This window comes from Odontesthes bonariensis, chromosome 10, assembly GCF_027942865.1.
Source record: "Odontesthes bonariensis isolate fOdoBon6 chromosome 10, fOdoBon6.hap1, whole genome shotgun sequence".
In the NCBI taxonomy this organism is placed as follows: Eukaryota; Metazoa; Chordata; class Actinopteri; order Atheriniformes; family Atherinopsidae; genus Odontesthes; species Odontesthes bonariensis.
Genome location: NC_134515.1, coordinates 2,456,808 through 2,472,652, shown reverse-complemented (window position 1 = coordinate 2,472,652; position 15,845 = coordinate 2,456,808). Strand labels below are relative to the sequence as shown.

General features: G+C 43.9%; 1 protein-coding gene across 5 annotated transcripts in view; it reads left to right on the top strand.

Moving 5' to 3' along the window:
• Positions 1–15,845, top strand: part of LOC142390473 (extracellular sulfatase Sulf-2-like) — a 72,927-nt gene that overhangs the window by 32,590 nt on the left and 24,492 nt on the right. For all 5 annotated transcript variants that reach the window (XM_075475929.1, XM_075475930.1, XM_075475926.1 and 2 more), the window contains 8 exons: positions 4,727–4,954; positions 6,468–6,588; positions 6,818–6,936; positions 7,037–7,188; positions 8,647–8,816; positions 13,831–13,981; positions 14,235–14,334; positions 15,461–15,536. In XM_075475929.1, coding sequence (XP_075332044.1) covers positions 4,780–4,954; positions 6,468–6,588; positions 6,818–6,936; positions 7,037–7,188; positions 8,647–8,816; positions 13,831–13,981; positions 14,235–14,334; positions 15,461–15,536 — 1,064 coding nt within the window. In that variant the 5' untranslated portion in view covers positions 4,727–4,779. The remainder of the gene's footprint in view (positions 1–4,726; positions 4,955–6,467; positions 6,589–6,817; positions 6,937–7,036; positions 7,189–8,646; positions 8,817–13,830; positions 13,982–14,234; positions 14,335–15,460; positions 15,537–15,845) is intronic.

Sequence of the window (15,845 nt, the reverse complement as noted above, 5' to 3'; positions counted from 1 at the left end):
GATAACTATGTCGGATTTGATGAAGGATATTGGCTGTTTAATCCGGATTCACGTTTGTGGTAGGTAAAGATTTTACTTTATAGTTGCTATCTTACAAAGTTTAAGTGATTGTGAACGAAGTCTTTGCAAAATGGGAAACTGGAAGTGATTTAATGAAATATCTTAGCTTGATGAGCAAAGCAATGTTGAGACAGTAAACAATGTGTTGACAGCTTCGTACATGTACAGCAGGTTACTTGTCTGTTAGCTTAGGTTGGAGCACTGTCGGTGTGTGTGACATGAAGCATTTTTCGGAAAAGGCAAAAAAACACGAGTCCAGCAAGGCGCATCTGAATTGTGCCATGAAATTAGCCATGCTAGGTAATGCTTTGCGACAAGTTTCCCTCTAATTGAAACGTAGGCAGTATTAATTCCTTTCACAAACTTTCTCTTCGCTCATTTTCATGGGGCTTTTGTGTTTGTTGTATGGCTTTTATGCGAGTGCGCACATCCCCCCTGCGTATGGTTGCATAGACTATTGGCCTATTGCGTATGCTCCATAAAAGCTTGCATTTTGATAACGCAGATCATCTGCCCCGCCTATTTTCCAGACCACGAGCCGCTACTGCTTTGCACGCTGTTAGCTGTGTGTGTGCACGCTGTTAGCCGTGTGTACACGCTGTTAGCTGTGTGTGCGCACGCTGTTAGCCGTGAGTGTGTACACGCTGTTAGCTGTGTGTGTGCACGCTGTTAGCTGTGTGTGCGCACGCTGTTAGCTGTGTGTGCGCACGCTGTTAGCTGTGTGCGTGCATGCTGTTAGCTGTGTGCGTGCACGCTGTTAGCTGTGTGCGCGCACGCTGTTAGCTGTGTGCGCGCACGCTGTTAGCTGTGTGCGCGCACGCTGTTAGCTGTGCGTGTGCACGCTGTTAGCCGTGAGTGTGTACACGCAGTTAGCTGTGTGTGCGCACGCTGTTAGCCGTGTGTGTGCACGCTGTTAGCTGTGCGTGTGCACGCTGTTAGCCGTGAGTGTGTACACGCAGTTAGCTGTGTGTGCGCATGCAGTTAGCTGTGTGTGCGCACGCTGTTAGCCGTGTGTGTGCACGCTGTTAGCTGTGCGTGTGCACGCTGTTAGCTGTGTGTGCGCACGCAGTTAGCTGTGTGTGCGCACGCAGTTAGCTGTGTGTGCGCACGCTGTTAGCTGTGTGTGTGCACGCTGTTAGCCGTGAGTGTGTACACGCTGTTAGCTGTGTGTGCGCACGCTGTTAGCTGTGTGTGCGCACGCTGTTAGCTGTGTGTGTGCACGCTGTTAGCCGTGAGTGTGTACACGCTGTTAGCTGTGTGTGCGCACGCTTTTAGCCGTGAGTGTGTACACGCTGTTAGCTGTGTGTGCGCACGCTGTTAGCTGTGTGTGTGCACGCTGTTAGCTGTGTGTGCGCACGCTGTTAGCTGTGTGTGTGCACGCTGTTAGCTGTGAGTGTGTACACGCTGTTAGCTGTGTGTGCGCACGCTTTTAGCCGTGAGTGTGTGCACGCTGTTAGCTGTGTGTGCGCACGCTGTTAGCCGTGAGTGTGTACACGCTGTTAGCTGTGTGTGTGCACGCTGTTAGCTGTGTGTGTGCACGCTGTTAGCTGTGTGTGCGCACGCTGTTAGCCGTGAGTGTGTGCACGCTGTTAGCTGTGTGTGCGCACGCTGTTAGCTGTGTGTGCGCACGCTGTTAGCTGTGTGTGTGCACGCTGTTAGCTGTGTGTGTGCACGCTGTTAGCCGTGAGTGTGTGCACGCTGTTAGCCGTGAGTGTGTACACGCTGTTAGCCGTGAGTGTGTACACGCTGTTAGCTGTGTGTGAGCATGCTGTTAGCTGTGTGTGCGCACGCTGTTAGCCGTGAGTGTGTACACGCTGTTAGCTGTGTGTGCGCACGCTGTTAGCTGTGTGTGCGCACGCTGTTAGCTGTGTGAGTGCACGCTGTTAGCTGTGCGTGTGCACGCTAAGGGAGAGCACCGCTTTTATATTTACATGTAAAAGTTTGCAGCTTTTCCCTTTAAACGGTGAACTACTGTTCACTTTGGGCCTCTGAACACAGATTTGGTCCTTTCAGAGCCAACTGTGACCCAGACTGAGAGCGAGACATAATCCTGCAGGTTGAGTTTTTAAGTCGGTTTCATAATAAATAGACCGAGTGACATAACATGGGTACAGTGAGGTGGATTAGTGGTTAAAACTCGGAGCTGGCTCCCTGCAGGACAGAACACGTGTTTCAGTCCAGATGTTGTGTCATCATCTGGTTAAACATTCCTGTGGTTTCACAGAAAAAGCCTCTCTGGTACCATGTAGGTATGTGTGAAATGTGATCCACACGGCCTCAGGTCGGCGTGTCTGCTGAAGCCACGTTGATATCAGCTCAGTTTTAATCAGTGGGAGCTGGTGTGAGCAGAGCTACTGTATCAGATGTCAAACAGTTCAAGCTCCTGGATCAGCAGAAAAACTGAAAAGGAGGAATTCTCACGTTGGAGCTGAAGAAGAGTCGATCATTCAGACAAGTCAGAAGTCAGAGATTTCAGCAAAAACTACATTTGTTTTACAAAGACTGTTTATTTTGTCACTATTTTTCCACCAAACTGCTTCCTTGTTGCTTCGTGCTGTTCAGCCGAGCTACGAAACAGTGAAAGTTGTAAAAGTGATGACAACAACGTGCCTTTTTCTGGGGAAACGTGAGGATTTGTGAAGGAGCCGGAAGAAGAACGGCAGCTGAAACATCCAGACATCAGACACATCCAGTAATACGCAGAGGGAAGATATCCAACGAGGTTGGGTCGGTCAGGTTAGGGTTGAGTCGAAAAGATAATTAATTATTTTATTTTTGAGTTTTGGGCATAAGCAGTCCATCAGCCATCCATCCAATAGTTGAAATCAATCTTTTGTCATTTTGTAAATAATATTTGTTTTAACTTCAGAGCTTTTTATTGTGTTTTCATCTGTGAGTGCAGATCATGTGACACAGAGACCACCTTTGGGTCACTACTGTCACTTGTTTGTGGGCCTCCTTTAGTGATTGATCAGTTCTTTCTTCGGTTACACTCTGGATCGTCTCATTGGTTGTAGAGTAGGACTGTTGTGGTGTCACAGATCTGGTTTCTGGCTTTGAACCAGATCGCTGTGTCATCTCTGTGCCTCAGTAGCCCCTTTCATACTGAGGAATAACCTGCGTTTAATCCGCGAATTTAGCGTGTCCGCTGTTGCGTTCACACTGCCGACCCGGGCTGCCGCGTCAACTCGACTCGCCTTTCGACCCGCGTCGGACCCTAGTCTTTTTGCCGAGTTTGGTGTGAACGCAATCGACGCGGGTCGGACGTGGGTGTGACGTGACGTGAGGAGTTTAAAAGACAGAATGGACAGCTGATTCAGAACAACAGCGACAGGTGAGGACAACTTTCACTCTGTTTTAGCCTACATCAAGTTGGAGACGTTTTTTAAGATGGCCAACTGGGGAGACAAGGAGGTCCGCGAGCTCCTCAGCCTCCGAGCAGAGGACGTTATTTACCGCCACATGTCGGGGACTATAGTGCTCTTGTATTCTCCGCATATGTTCTTCGGCGGCATCCCACGTTGTAACCATCCACACCCCGTAAAATAACATCTTCATGAACTGCATATACAATTGCAAAAACGAGTCCTCAAGGTGTATTTAACCCTACCTCCGACGCATGGCTTGTGCCTACGTCATTGTACACGCCCAGCATTTTGTGTGTTTCGTGTGACGCTCTGCCACTAGGCCACGCCCCCTGAACTCGGCTTCAGGCGACACGGGTCACCAACACGCCAAGCGTTCACATTGCTCGACGCGGGTCGAAGGTGCAATTTGGACCCGCTAAGGTAGCGGGTCGCAGTGTGAAAGGGGCTACAGAGAAATCCTCTTCTGTGAAGCTCTGTCAGGTGTGTGATTACAGAGGGTCAGCAGCGACATACAGCAGCGTCCTGTGACGGAGGTCGTGTGTAATCTCCTGTCGCTTCGCAGCAGGAGCATTCAGACCACTTTAACACCAGAGCCTCCTCACCACACCGACCCTCTCAGTGTTCAGCAGGAGCCTCCTCCTCTGTTTGCCATCACACATCCGGCTGTGAGCTCACACATTCCTGCAGCCCTGCGGGTCACTGTGACAGATAGGCTGGTGGTTATTATTATATATATATGTATTATATTATAACTGTTATCATCAGAGAGACTAAAGACTGCAGCTAATGTAGTGGTGTGTGTCTGTTCATAATTGGACTGTCGTCTCTCCCTGGAGACGATCATAGATCCCTCCTGCGGTGACTCAGACTCACGCTGCAGTCGGTTGGGTTACGCCATGTTTCCCCTCAGCTCTAGAGACCACAGCATCGTGCCTTCAGATTTTCACATTTCCGGCTCATTTACTGCTGACAGAGCAGCTCCCGTTCATGTTAAACTCTGGTATAACTCTGAAACGTCATTGGAAACAGTTTTTACCAGCATGCAGAAGGTGTCAGTCTGTTTCCCTGCAGGTTGTTGAAGCTCAGCCATAAATTACCTCCGTCAGGTCGTAAAGTTCAACATTTGGAAGATATAGAGATCTCTGTAACTCGGTTCACATCACATGACCTGAGCGCCACCCTCAGGACATGTGGTGCAGTTTTCTCCTCGATAACAACGACTCCTTTTAAAATGTAACCGTGTGCACATCGGATCGAACGGTTTCACACGTCTGACCCTCACAAACCGTGTCTTCCAGAGTCCGAGACGCCTCGGGGGAAGCAGCTGATCGGCTGATCGTTCGGGGACACGATGGGGTTGCAGGTCATGGCGGGCCGACTCCTCCTGCTCCTGTTGGTCTCTGTGACGCTCGGCCACGCCCAGTTCCAGTCCGGACAGCGCCTGAAGCCCCGCCTCCAGAGAGACCGGCGCAACATCCGGCCGAACATCATCCTCATCCTGACGGACGACCAGGACATGGAGCTGGGTGGGTTCAAACGCCGCTCTGTTTCCAGAGTTTATGTTCTGGTTTAACCCTTTGTGCGGCCTTAACCCCTTAACGCCTATTGTCGCATATATGCTACAAACCGTTAGCCTGGGTGCCAGCCGAACTTAGCCCCGCCCATAAAAGTTTGGTCGGGAAGTTGGGTCTGGCTCTGCTCAGTTGGGAAATCATTATGCCCGACCAAGAATCGGTCGACCCAATCAGATTGCCAGGGCGGGCTTTATACGATGATGGACAGATGATCAACAGGGACATTATCGACTACGTCACTAAAGAGCGGTTGGTTTGACTTCGTTTGAAACAAACATGGCTGCCGCTGGAGAGCTAGGGTGTGTAGATTCTGCCATCGAGTCTGTTCTACAGGATCTCCACATTGCATTCATTTTGAAAGACGAACAGAGGAACATGATAAAGGCTTTTATCGATAGAAAACATGTTTTTGCCGTCTTTCCTACAACAAGTGTGTGTCGCTTAATCTACGTCACATACTACGTTGCTCTGATTGGTTGTAGGTCTATCCAATTGAGCGAAGAGGCATTTTTTCTCCTGGTTCGGTTGAAACACGCCCCAAACTCAAAACTCTATCCAGCGGTATCAGACTCACATTCTGACTAGAATCGTGAGTATGATGTAGTCAGGCTAACAAACCGTAGCCGGAATAACCGTTGACTCCAAATTGATCAGGATGCCTGTTGTTGCAAATTTGCAACATACCAAAAATTCTATTTATTTTTTGTGCAAAAGTGAAATGAATAATCTCAGCATTATTTACCATCTACTTAAAGGCTAAAACGCACACAAAACATTTTTTTTTATATACAGCTATATAAATTCAGGCGTTAACATTGTGTTTTCTCCCTTTGTCCTACGGGTCAGAAATGCCCCGCCCTACCAAAGCCCCAAAATAAAGCAACTTAATTGAATTTTAAATCCAAAATCTATTTTGTATGATGAAACCACCTGTTATTTATCTATTCAACTCAATTAAATACATTTTTTATCATTTATTTTTTGTTACACAATACAAAAAGACAATCACCAGTTTTCAGGATTACACTTTTTTTTCTTTTTTTTACCACAAACCAACTGTCAGTTGGACCAACAGTTTTCTTGTTTTCTCAGTTTTCTTTTACATAATAAAGGTTTATTATTGCTATTATATAAATGTGAAGTAATTACTTCTGAATGAATTATATAGAAAGGGAAAAAAACTGAACTTTTTTCTGGTGTTTAAATGTTTTTATAATTCACGGGTCAAAAATGACCCATAAGACAATCTTTGTACCCTAGTGGTGTACAGCCCACATGGAAACATAAACAAAAATAAAGTGTGACTTTTTCTAATGATGGGGTCCCTTTAGGAAAAGTCATAACATTTCAAGTTGGAAAAAGATAGTTTAAGGTATTTTTTCTACAGATAAACATGGTGGCTCACTTTTGACCCACAATGCATTTGGGTTAATGCGTCTCTGACAGTTTCTCTTTCTCTCTGCAGGTTCCATGCAGGCGATGAACAAGACTCGCCGCATCATGGAGGAGGGCGGGACTTTCTTCTCCAACGCCTTTGTGACCACGCCCATGTGTTGCCCGTCACGCTCCAGCATGCTCACCGGGAAGTAAGTTCCTCAGTCCGGTCTGTACCCGGGGTCCGGTCTGTACCTGGGGTCCGGTCTGTACCTGGGGTCCGGTCTGTGCCCGGGGTCCGGTCTGATAGAATATTTAGTTCAGAAACCTTCAGACTGTGAAATTACAGTGAAATGAGCTGGAAGTATGGGAGCAGCAGCCATAATCGGAGCTGTCTGAATCCTTAAATACTAAGGAAAGGAGCTTCATTCTGTCTCTCAGGTACGTGCACAACCACAACACCTACACCAACAACGAGAACTGCTCCTCCATGTCGTGGCAACGGCAGCACGAGCCGCGGACCTTTGGCGTCTACCTCAACAACACTGGATACAGGACAGGTGGGACACACTCACCTGCAGGTTTCTGTCAGGCTTCCATTACTGCTGTCACTCTGACTGTGTGTGCACGTGTGTGTGTGTGCACGTGTCCTCCCCGCAGCCTTCTTCGGGAAGTACCTGAACGAGTACAACGGCTCGTACGTCCCCCCCGGGTGGAGGGAGTGGCTCGGCCTGGTGAAGAACAGCCGCTTCTACAACTACACGCTGAGCCGCAACGGCATGCGAGAGAAGCACGGAGCGCAGTACCCACAGGTTAGCATTAGCACGGTTAGCATAGTACCCACAGGTTAGCATTAGCACGGTTAGCATAGTACCCACAGGTTAGCACGGTACCCACAGGTTAGCATAGTACCCACAGGTTAGCACGGTACCCACAGGTTAGCATAGTAACCACAGGTTAGCACGGTACCCACAGGTTAGCATAGTACCCACAGGTTAGCACAGTACCCACAGGTTAACAAAATACCCACAGGTTAGCACGGTACCCACAGGTCAACAAAATACCCACAGGTTAGCACAGTACCCACAGGTTAGCACGGTACCCACAGGTTAACAAAATACCCACAGGTTAGCATAGTAACCACAGGTTAGCACGGTACCCACAGGTTAGCATAGTACCCACAGGTTAGCACGGTACCCACAGGTTAACAAAATACCCACAGGTTAGCATAGTACCCACAGGTTAGCACGGTACCCACAGGTTAGCACGATACCCACAGGTTAGCTTAATTTAATAATTTAACTAACTTATAAACTTAACAATTTAATTAAACTTGACTTAATAATTAAACTAAACTTAACTTAACAATTTAATAAAACTTGACTTAATAATTTAACTAAACTTAACTTAATTATTTAATTAAACTTGACTTAATAATTTAACTAAACTTGACTTAATAATTTAACTAAACATAACTTAATAATTTAACAAAATTTAACTTAATAATTAAACTAAACTTAACTTAACAATTTAATTAAACTTAACTTAATAATTTAACTAAACTCAACTTGATAATTTTACTAAACTTAACTTAATAATTAAAATAAACTTAACTTCATAATTTAATTAAACTTAACTTCATAATTTAACTAAACACAACTTGATAATTAAACTTAACTTAACTTAATAATTTAACTAAACTTAACTTGATAATTTTACTAAACTTAACTTGATAATTTTACTAAATTTAACTTAATAATTTAACTAAACTTAACTTGATAATTTTACTAAACTTAACTTAATAATTTAAGTAAACACAACTTGATAATCAAACTTAACTTAATAATTTAAACTCAACTTGATAATTTTACTAAACTTAACTTAATAATTTAAGTAAACACAACTTGATAATCAAACTTAACTTAATAATTTAAACTCAACTTGATAATTTTACTAAACTTAACTTAATAATTTAATTAAACTTAACTTGATAATTTTACTAAACTTAACTTAATAATTTAACTAAACTCAACTTAATAATTAAACTAAACTTAACTTAATAATTATTAATTTAACTAAACTTAACTTAATAACTAAACTTAACTTAATAATTAAACTTAACTTGATTTTATCCGGAACTGTCACTAAATGATTTCTTTTAGAAATCATCATCTTCGGTCTGAACTTTTTCTCCATCATTATAACTCTGAGTGTGTGCGTGTGCGTGTGCGTGTGCGTGTGCGTGTGCGTGTGCACGTGTGTCTCCTCAGGACTACCTGACCGACCTGATCACGGCTGAGTCCGTGCGCTACTTCCGCTCTTCAAAGCGAGTCTACCCTCACCGGCCGGTTCTGATGGTTCTGAGCCACGCCGCGCCGCACGGCCCCGAAGACTCGGCGCCGCAGTACAGCACCGCCTTCCCCAACGCATCGCAGCACATGTAGGCCTCACACACACACACACTCACACACACACTCACACACTCATACACACACACACACACACTCACACACACACACACACTCACACACTCATACACACACACACACACACTCACACTCACACTCACACACACTCACACACACACACACACTCACACTCACACACTCACACACACGCACACACGCACACACACACACTCTCACACACACTCACACACTCACACACTCACACACTCACACACACACACACACTCACACACACACACACACACTCACACACACACACGCACACACTCTCACACCCACACACACACGCACACACACACACACACACACACACTCTCACACGCACACACACACTCACACACTCTCACACGCACACACACACTCTTGTTAACCTCCCACTTCAGGACCGTAGTGAGTTTGGTGAGTTGTGGGGTCCACCCTTTCTAGTAAACACAATAAACACAATTTGAAACTTTATTTTACACGTTAGTTTTTCAGTCACATGTGGGGCCCGTTTCCCAGGGTCCACCTTTACACAAATTCTTTTTTTTAGCCAGTTATGGGGCTCGCTTTTAACATTTTATACTTGTTAGGTCTGCCTTTATAAAGACTTCCTTTAAATTAGGATCTATCAATCCCAACACTAATCTAACCCAAACATGCATTTCGGTGCAATCTGTTGGTTTCCTTAGCTGGGAAATTGTTTTTGAATTGGCTCTATAGGAATGAATTGGATTATTTTGTAAATAATTATGATTTACAATGAATTGAATTCCAATTGGCTTGAATTGGACTTTATTATCTAAGTGCCTTGAGATGACATTTGTTGTATTTGGCGCTTTATAAATAGAAATAAATTGAATTTAATTGAATTTTTCCGGAGCTGATCATTAAATTTGAGAAAACCTAAAAAACACTGGTTATTGATACTTTCATGTGGCTAAATAAACTAGATACACACTGTCACACACACACGCACACACAGAGTCTTCCATCCTGCAGACTCAGCCTGACATTTCATGACTTATGAGGACCTGCTTCAGGTTCCTCAGTGTAACTCGTGTCCCCACAACATGAGTAAAACAGGCGCCACACACAGCGCGGCTAAGCTGTTGTAATCCATCTGAACAATGGAGCCGCTCTGTTCTGCACCGCGGGACAAATCCTGCAGAATCCTCCTCTGACAGACAAACCGCGCCGCCACCGCGGCTCCTTTCACCTCCCCGCCGAGTCTTTGCATCCGAGGCCGATGCCTGAGGAACGCCGGCTGGACTCCTGCCGCCGCCGGGAGTCCTTTAAAGCCCATTTAAATCCCAGCGGCAGCCTTTCTGCAGGTTGTTTCTCTGCTGGAGGTTCGGGGAGCACAAAGTAAACGCTGTTTTTCTGAGCAGCACCGCATAACTCTCGCACTGAGAGCGGCGAGTCCCCGAAGAATCGAGACCAGACCGAATTTAACCTGAAGAAACAAACAGAAATATATGAAAAGTTCCGGAAGTAAACGTTGGACACGTGATTATTTCTGTTTTTACGAGATAATAATAGTAGTTATTATCGCGTTAACTCGTTAATTATTTAACGCCAATAAATATTTTATCGTGCATTAACACAGGTTTTATTATTTATTTTATTCTGTAAAAGTCTGTTGCTCACAGGCTTTTACTTTGTAAAAATCTGTCGCTCACAGGCTTTTATTTTGTAAAAATCTGTTGCTCACAGGCTTTTATTTTGTAAAAGTCTGTCGCTCACAGGCTTTTATTTTGTAAAAGTCTGTTGCTCACAGGCTTTTATTTTGTAAAAGTCTGTTGCTGTCTGCTGTGGAACAGGAAAAGAAAGTAATCGGCGGATCCACCAAACATGGAGAAGGGTACGGAACTTTTACTCGGCCATTTTCATTTTAAAGTTCTTCCAGACGGCGGAGTCGACAGAACCAAAGTCATCTGTAAACACTGCCAAGTTGAATTGTCTTCTCAGCGTAGTAGTTCCAGTCTAAAATATCACTTAAAGGCAAAACACACAACTGATAGCAGCAAGTCATTCAAGGAAACAGACAGTGGAGCGAGGCTTCTACATAAAAACTACAGAAAGATGCTGATGTTAAAAGTGTGTTTGCACAACAAATGTTATGGCACTTTCATTCATATGGCAGCACATTTAAAATAAAGCTAAATGCTAAAAGCTATACGCTACTTTTGGATTCTGCGTACAAATGCGATTAATCGTGATTAATCAGGGAAATCATGTGATTAACCAAAAAAATGCCTGAAACCTGAAACTGTGGGGCTATAACAGGAGTTCGGTTATTAACAATTAATAAGCAGATTAATGTGCAGGAACAGTTATTCATATTTAATAAGATTATTAACGAGAATCATTAATTATGGTATCTGACGAGTCAGGAGCTCAGAACTAAACATTCTGAGTCTGGAGCGTCTGTTTGGTTCAGATTCAGATCAATAAAGTTCTAATACGGACGCTTTAAACCTCCTTCAGAGACTCACACAGCTGGGAACCTTCAACTCTGGGTCCTCAGCATTTACTCAACTTTTGTCCAAACTGTGACGTACCAACCAGAGGTGGGTAGAGCAGCCAAAAACTGTACTCAAGTAAAAGTACTGTTACTTTAGAATAATATGACTCAAGTAAAAGTAAAAAGTATTCATCCAAATAATTACTTGAGTAAGAGTAAAAAAAGTGCTCGGTGAAAAAACTACTCAAGTACTGAGTAACTGTTGAGTAACGTCTGATTTATTTGTTAACACAAGCATTCAATCAGACAGACAAAAATACTAAATAATCATCTTTAGGCAAATTAGAGTTCATCCAATTGATAAAATAAATTAAAATGAATTCATTAATTATAAAATAGCTTAAATTAAAATAATCCAGGTAAATTCAAGAACTTCAATAAAAGATAAAAGAGACTTAGGAAATGTTTAAAACATATGTAACCCATATGTAACCTAAAAAACAAACATTCACCTATCCATGGGGGGAAAACGAGTTTAGGAAACTTAGCGCTACATGTTTCCTCAAGTTAGATGTTGAGTTTCTGCTGAAATGTGCGTTTGTTTTGGTTGACACAGAAGACACATAATGCAGCTGCTGTTTCTCACTCTTTGTAAGGTAAACATGCTTTCAGTATGAGGCCTCGTCTGCGTCTTCATTTCCCACCGTTGGTTCTGACATTTTTCATCTGTTTCTTTGTTTGTTTGCTACGACTGCTAATGCTAAAGCTAACCCGTCCCGCCGCTGAGATCGAGTACGGTCACGTGACCAGCCTGCACGGCTGCGTCTGATTGGTGGAACACAGTCAGGTGGTAGAGCCTTTGGCGGAAGTCTCTCTCTCTGTCAGAATAAAACATTAAAATGAGGCGTACGCGGGGGGATAAAAATAATGAGGCGTAGAATACCAAAGAGGTAAGAAGAAAAGTAACCAGCTCATTGTAGCCTAATGTAGCGGAGTAAGAGGGCAGTTTCTGCTGCACACATCTACTCAAGTATAAGTAAAAAGTATAGAGATTTAAAACTACTCCTAGAAGTATAATGTTTTCAAAAACTTACTCGAGTAAATGTAACTGGTTACTACCCACCTCTGATGCTAACATAGGGTTAGCATGCTAACATAGGGTTAGCACACACCTTTATCTTTAATGTTGGACACATTGTGATTATTTTGGGTTAAATCTCGGTTCTGAGGGTGAGAGGCTGAATGAATCCAGCAGCCGACATGCATAAGATTTCCCGGCTGGACGTCATCAGACAGATTTAACTCAGAACCTGAGCGTCACAGCCAGCAGCTGTTTGACTTCCAGCTGCTGAAGTGAGTCAGGCACACACAGATGTTTCCAGCTGTTCACACGAGAAGCCTCAGAGTCACGTTTAAAGTTATTTTGGTCCCAACACAGAAGTTTAATTATGCAGCTGCCGAGTGGAGAGGAGTAAATGAGTCGGCCGACGGGAGTCATCCATTATCCACACGGAGCGCCGTGTTGGAGCAGCGTCTGCAGCTAGGAGCCGGTGGGTGTTATTAACGCACAGGAGCACCTGCAGACCGACGCCAACGGATGGAAACGCTTCACAAAATGAGCACAAACGGGTGCAAAATAGCTGAAAACAACCACAAAACCACAACACACAGAAAGCAAAGAGCCACAAAGGACGTAAAGTGATCTGATGACGTGAAACGGGCTGAAACACGATGCAAAATAATCCTTCTGTAATTTTCTTTTCATTTTGTTTGTAAACAAAATGGAAAAATAATTTTGCACCTGGCTTTATCATATGTTCAGATCTATCTTCTGGAAATATATGCAAATGTGCACATATTTAATGAGATAATGCCTCATATCCATAATCAAACATACAAATTTCTGAAACTTGTAATACATTTTTTTTCATACTTGTATAAGTAATCAACTGAGGAAGCTTCATGGTGATATCTATTATTTTAAAATATTATCCTATTTACCTGTAGTGTCGCTTTAAATGCCGTTTTCTCAAAATCAGTTTTTTGTATTTCTCCAGTATCGATATCTCAGACTATGGAGCACCTACTAACACCAAACTTTCCAGTTATACACTTATCAGTATTCTGAAGATATTTATAGAAGGATTTGTTGATAAACCATTCCTGACCTGATTTATGTAACATTATAAGAAAAAAATATGGCGAAAATCAATGTTTTTTTTAGGCTATGGGCAGTATATTTTGATTTCCTAGGAAATGAAAGCAGATATCCTGAAATCCCTCTGTAATATTCTTTTTATTTTGTGTGTAAACAAAATGAAAAAAGAATTTTGCACCAGGCTTTATCATATGTTCAGCTTCTCTGATCACATGATCTAAAAAACATTTTTATTTGCTAAACGAGGTGGAAAGTTTTACGAAAATCCCATATTTCTGCGTACGTGGAAATAAATCCATCTCAGCACATGTTTGACCAGAGTTCTGTCTTCTTCTTCTCCTCCTTCTTCCATCCATCCTTTCATCCTTTTTCTTCTGACCAGAACTCCCAGTTACAACTACGCTCCCAACCAGGACAAGCACTGGATCATGAGGTACACGGGCCCCATGAGGCCCATCCACATGGAGTTCACCAACGTGCTGCAGAGGAAGCGGCTGCAGACGCTTCTGTCTGTGGACGACAGCGTGGAGAAGGTACGTGCACACGCACATGCACACGCATAGGATGAGGCTCAGGTGCTTCCTCAGGTGTGGAAGAAATGTGTCAGTTTGTCTCACAAAGTTACCAAAGCAGCAAATAAAATTCTCAAAGATTTGTTACCTGATCAGAAGCTGAAAGTGTCTTTGTGTTTGTGTTTGTGTGTGTGTGTGTGTGTGTGTGTGTGTGTGTGTGTGTGTGTGTGTGTGTGTGTGTGTGCACGTGTGTGTGCACGTGTGTGTGCGTCAGCTGTACAACATGCTGGTGGAAACAGGCGAGTTGGAAAACACCTACATCATCTACACGTCGGACCACGGCTACCACATCGGGCAGTTCGGCCTGGTGAAAGGTGAGAGTCACCTTCTTCCCTTTATACAGCAGGGCTGTTCAAATGGCGGCCCGCGGACCACATGCGGCCCAGAGACAACACCCGAGTGGCCCAACACGTGGTTCAGCCAAAAAAAACACAGAAAAAAAAACATGAAAAACACAGTTGGCGAAAATGAGCTCAGAATTCCTACAGTAGATCCTAAAGTGAATGCAACACTCCACGTAGCCTAGCAACAGGCAGCGCGTTGTTTTGAAAGTTACTGATAGAACCATGTTAGCAGCTGATACTGAGGAAATAAGAAGCTTTCCATCATGCGTCTAACTCACAAACCCAAAGTTACAAACTTGTTCAGCTAGCGACTAGCGTGATGAGGCTAGCAACCCTGTCAGTTAGCTACTGTCCGCTCTAAAGTCGAGGCCAGATTAGCCAACAGTTTGGTCCTTACTTTATGATTTCTCAGTGAACTGGAGCTAACTGCGACACAGAACCCGTTTCTGTGGCTCAACATTCATGCTAATTGTTAGCCTCGCCATGCTAATTGTTAGCCTTGACATGCTAGTTGTTAGGCTTGCCATACTAATTGTTAGCCTAGGCATGCTAATTGTTAGCCTCGCTCTGCTAATTGTTAGCCTCGTCATGCTAATTGTTAGCCTAGGCATGCTAATTGTTAACCTAGGCATGCTAACGACCTGCCAGTCTATTTCAGGCTTCTCATTTCCCACCAACCCATCAATTCTGAGAGCCAGTTTATCATTTGATCAGTGGCCACCTCTGAAAATGATATCGTCTCCCCCAGTGTCTCATTAGTCTGAGTTTTGGGTCATATTCTACATCCTGAAAGGGAACTAAATCAAGACGACTGAGAAGTCAACTGCTAATCCAGTTTAAATAAGATTATGCAGGCAGCAGCTGATTGGTTACTGACCCCAACTACAATCCCTTAACCATTAAAGTCTGAATATGGGCAACTGGTTTGACCAGTCGGTCAGAAATCTGCTAACTTTTCAGCCCCATCTACCCAGCTAACATGTGCTGCTGGTTAGATACGTGAACTCACAGTATCGCTAACATCAGGTCCCAGATTTTTGTTTCCCGCCGCAGTCTTTGTCTGAGAAACTCTACGTGTTCCTGTATGTGTCTCCAGGTAAATCCATGCCGTACGAGTTTGACATCAGAGTGCCGTTTTACATCAGAGGACCCAACGTGGAGCAAGGCGCCATGTAAGCACCACAGATCATCCTTTCTGTGAAAGAACACACTCAGGCATTATTCAGTTCACTCCCATCTGCAGGAAAACGTAAACTCCAGGTCATGTTCACAACAAAGAAAGGAAACTTTGTCAGTTCCAGTTTTAAAGAGTTTATCATTTGAGGGTCCGCTAACGCTAACGCTAACACGGGTTTGCATGCTTTGATCACCACAAACCTGCCGTGTGAACTCTGTTTTAGCTCCGGTGTCTGTGAGGCTTCACCTCCTTAAAGGGTTTAAACCGACCACTGTGACGTCTTCATGCGCTTGCGTTTCACTGT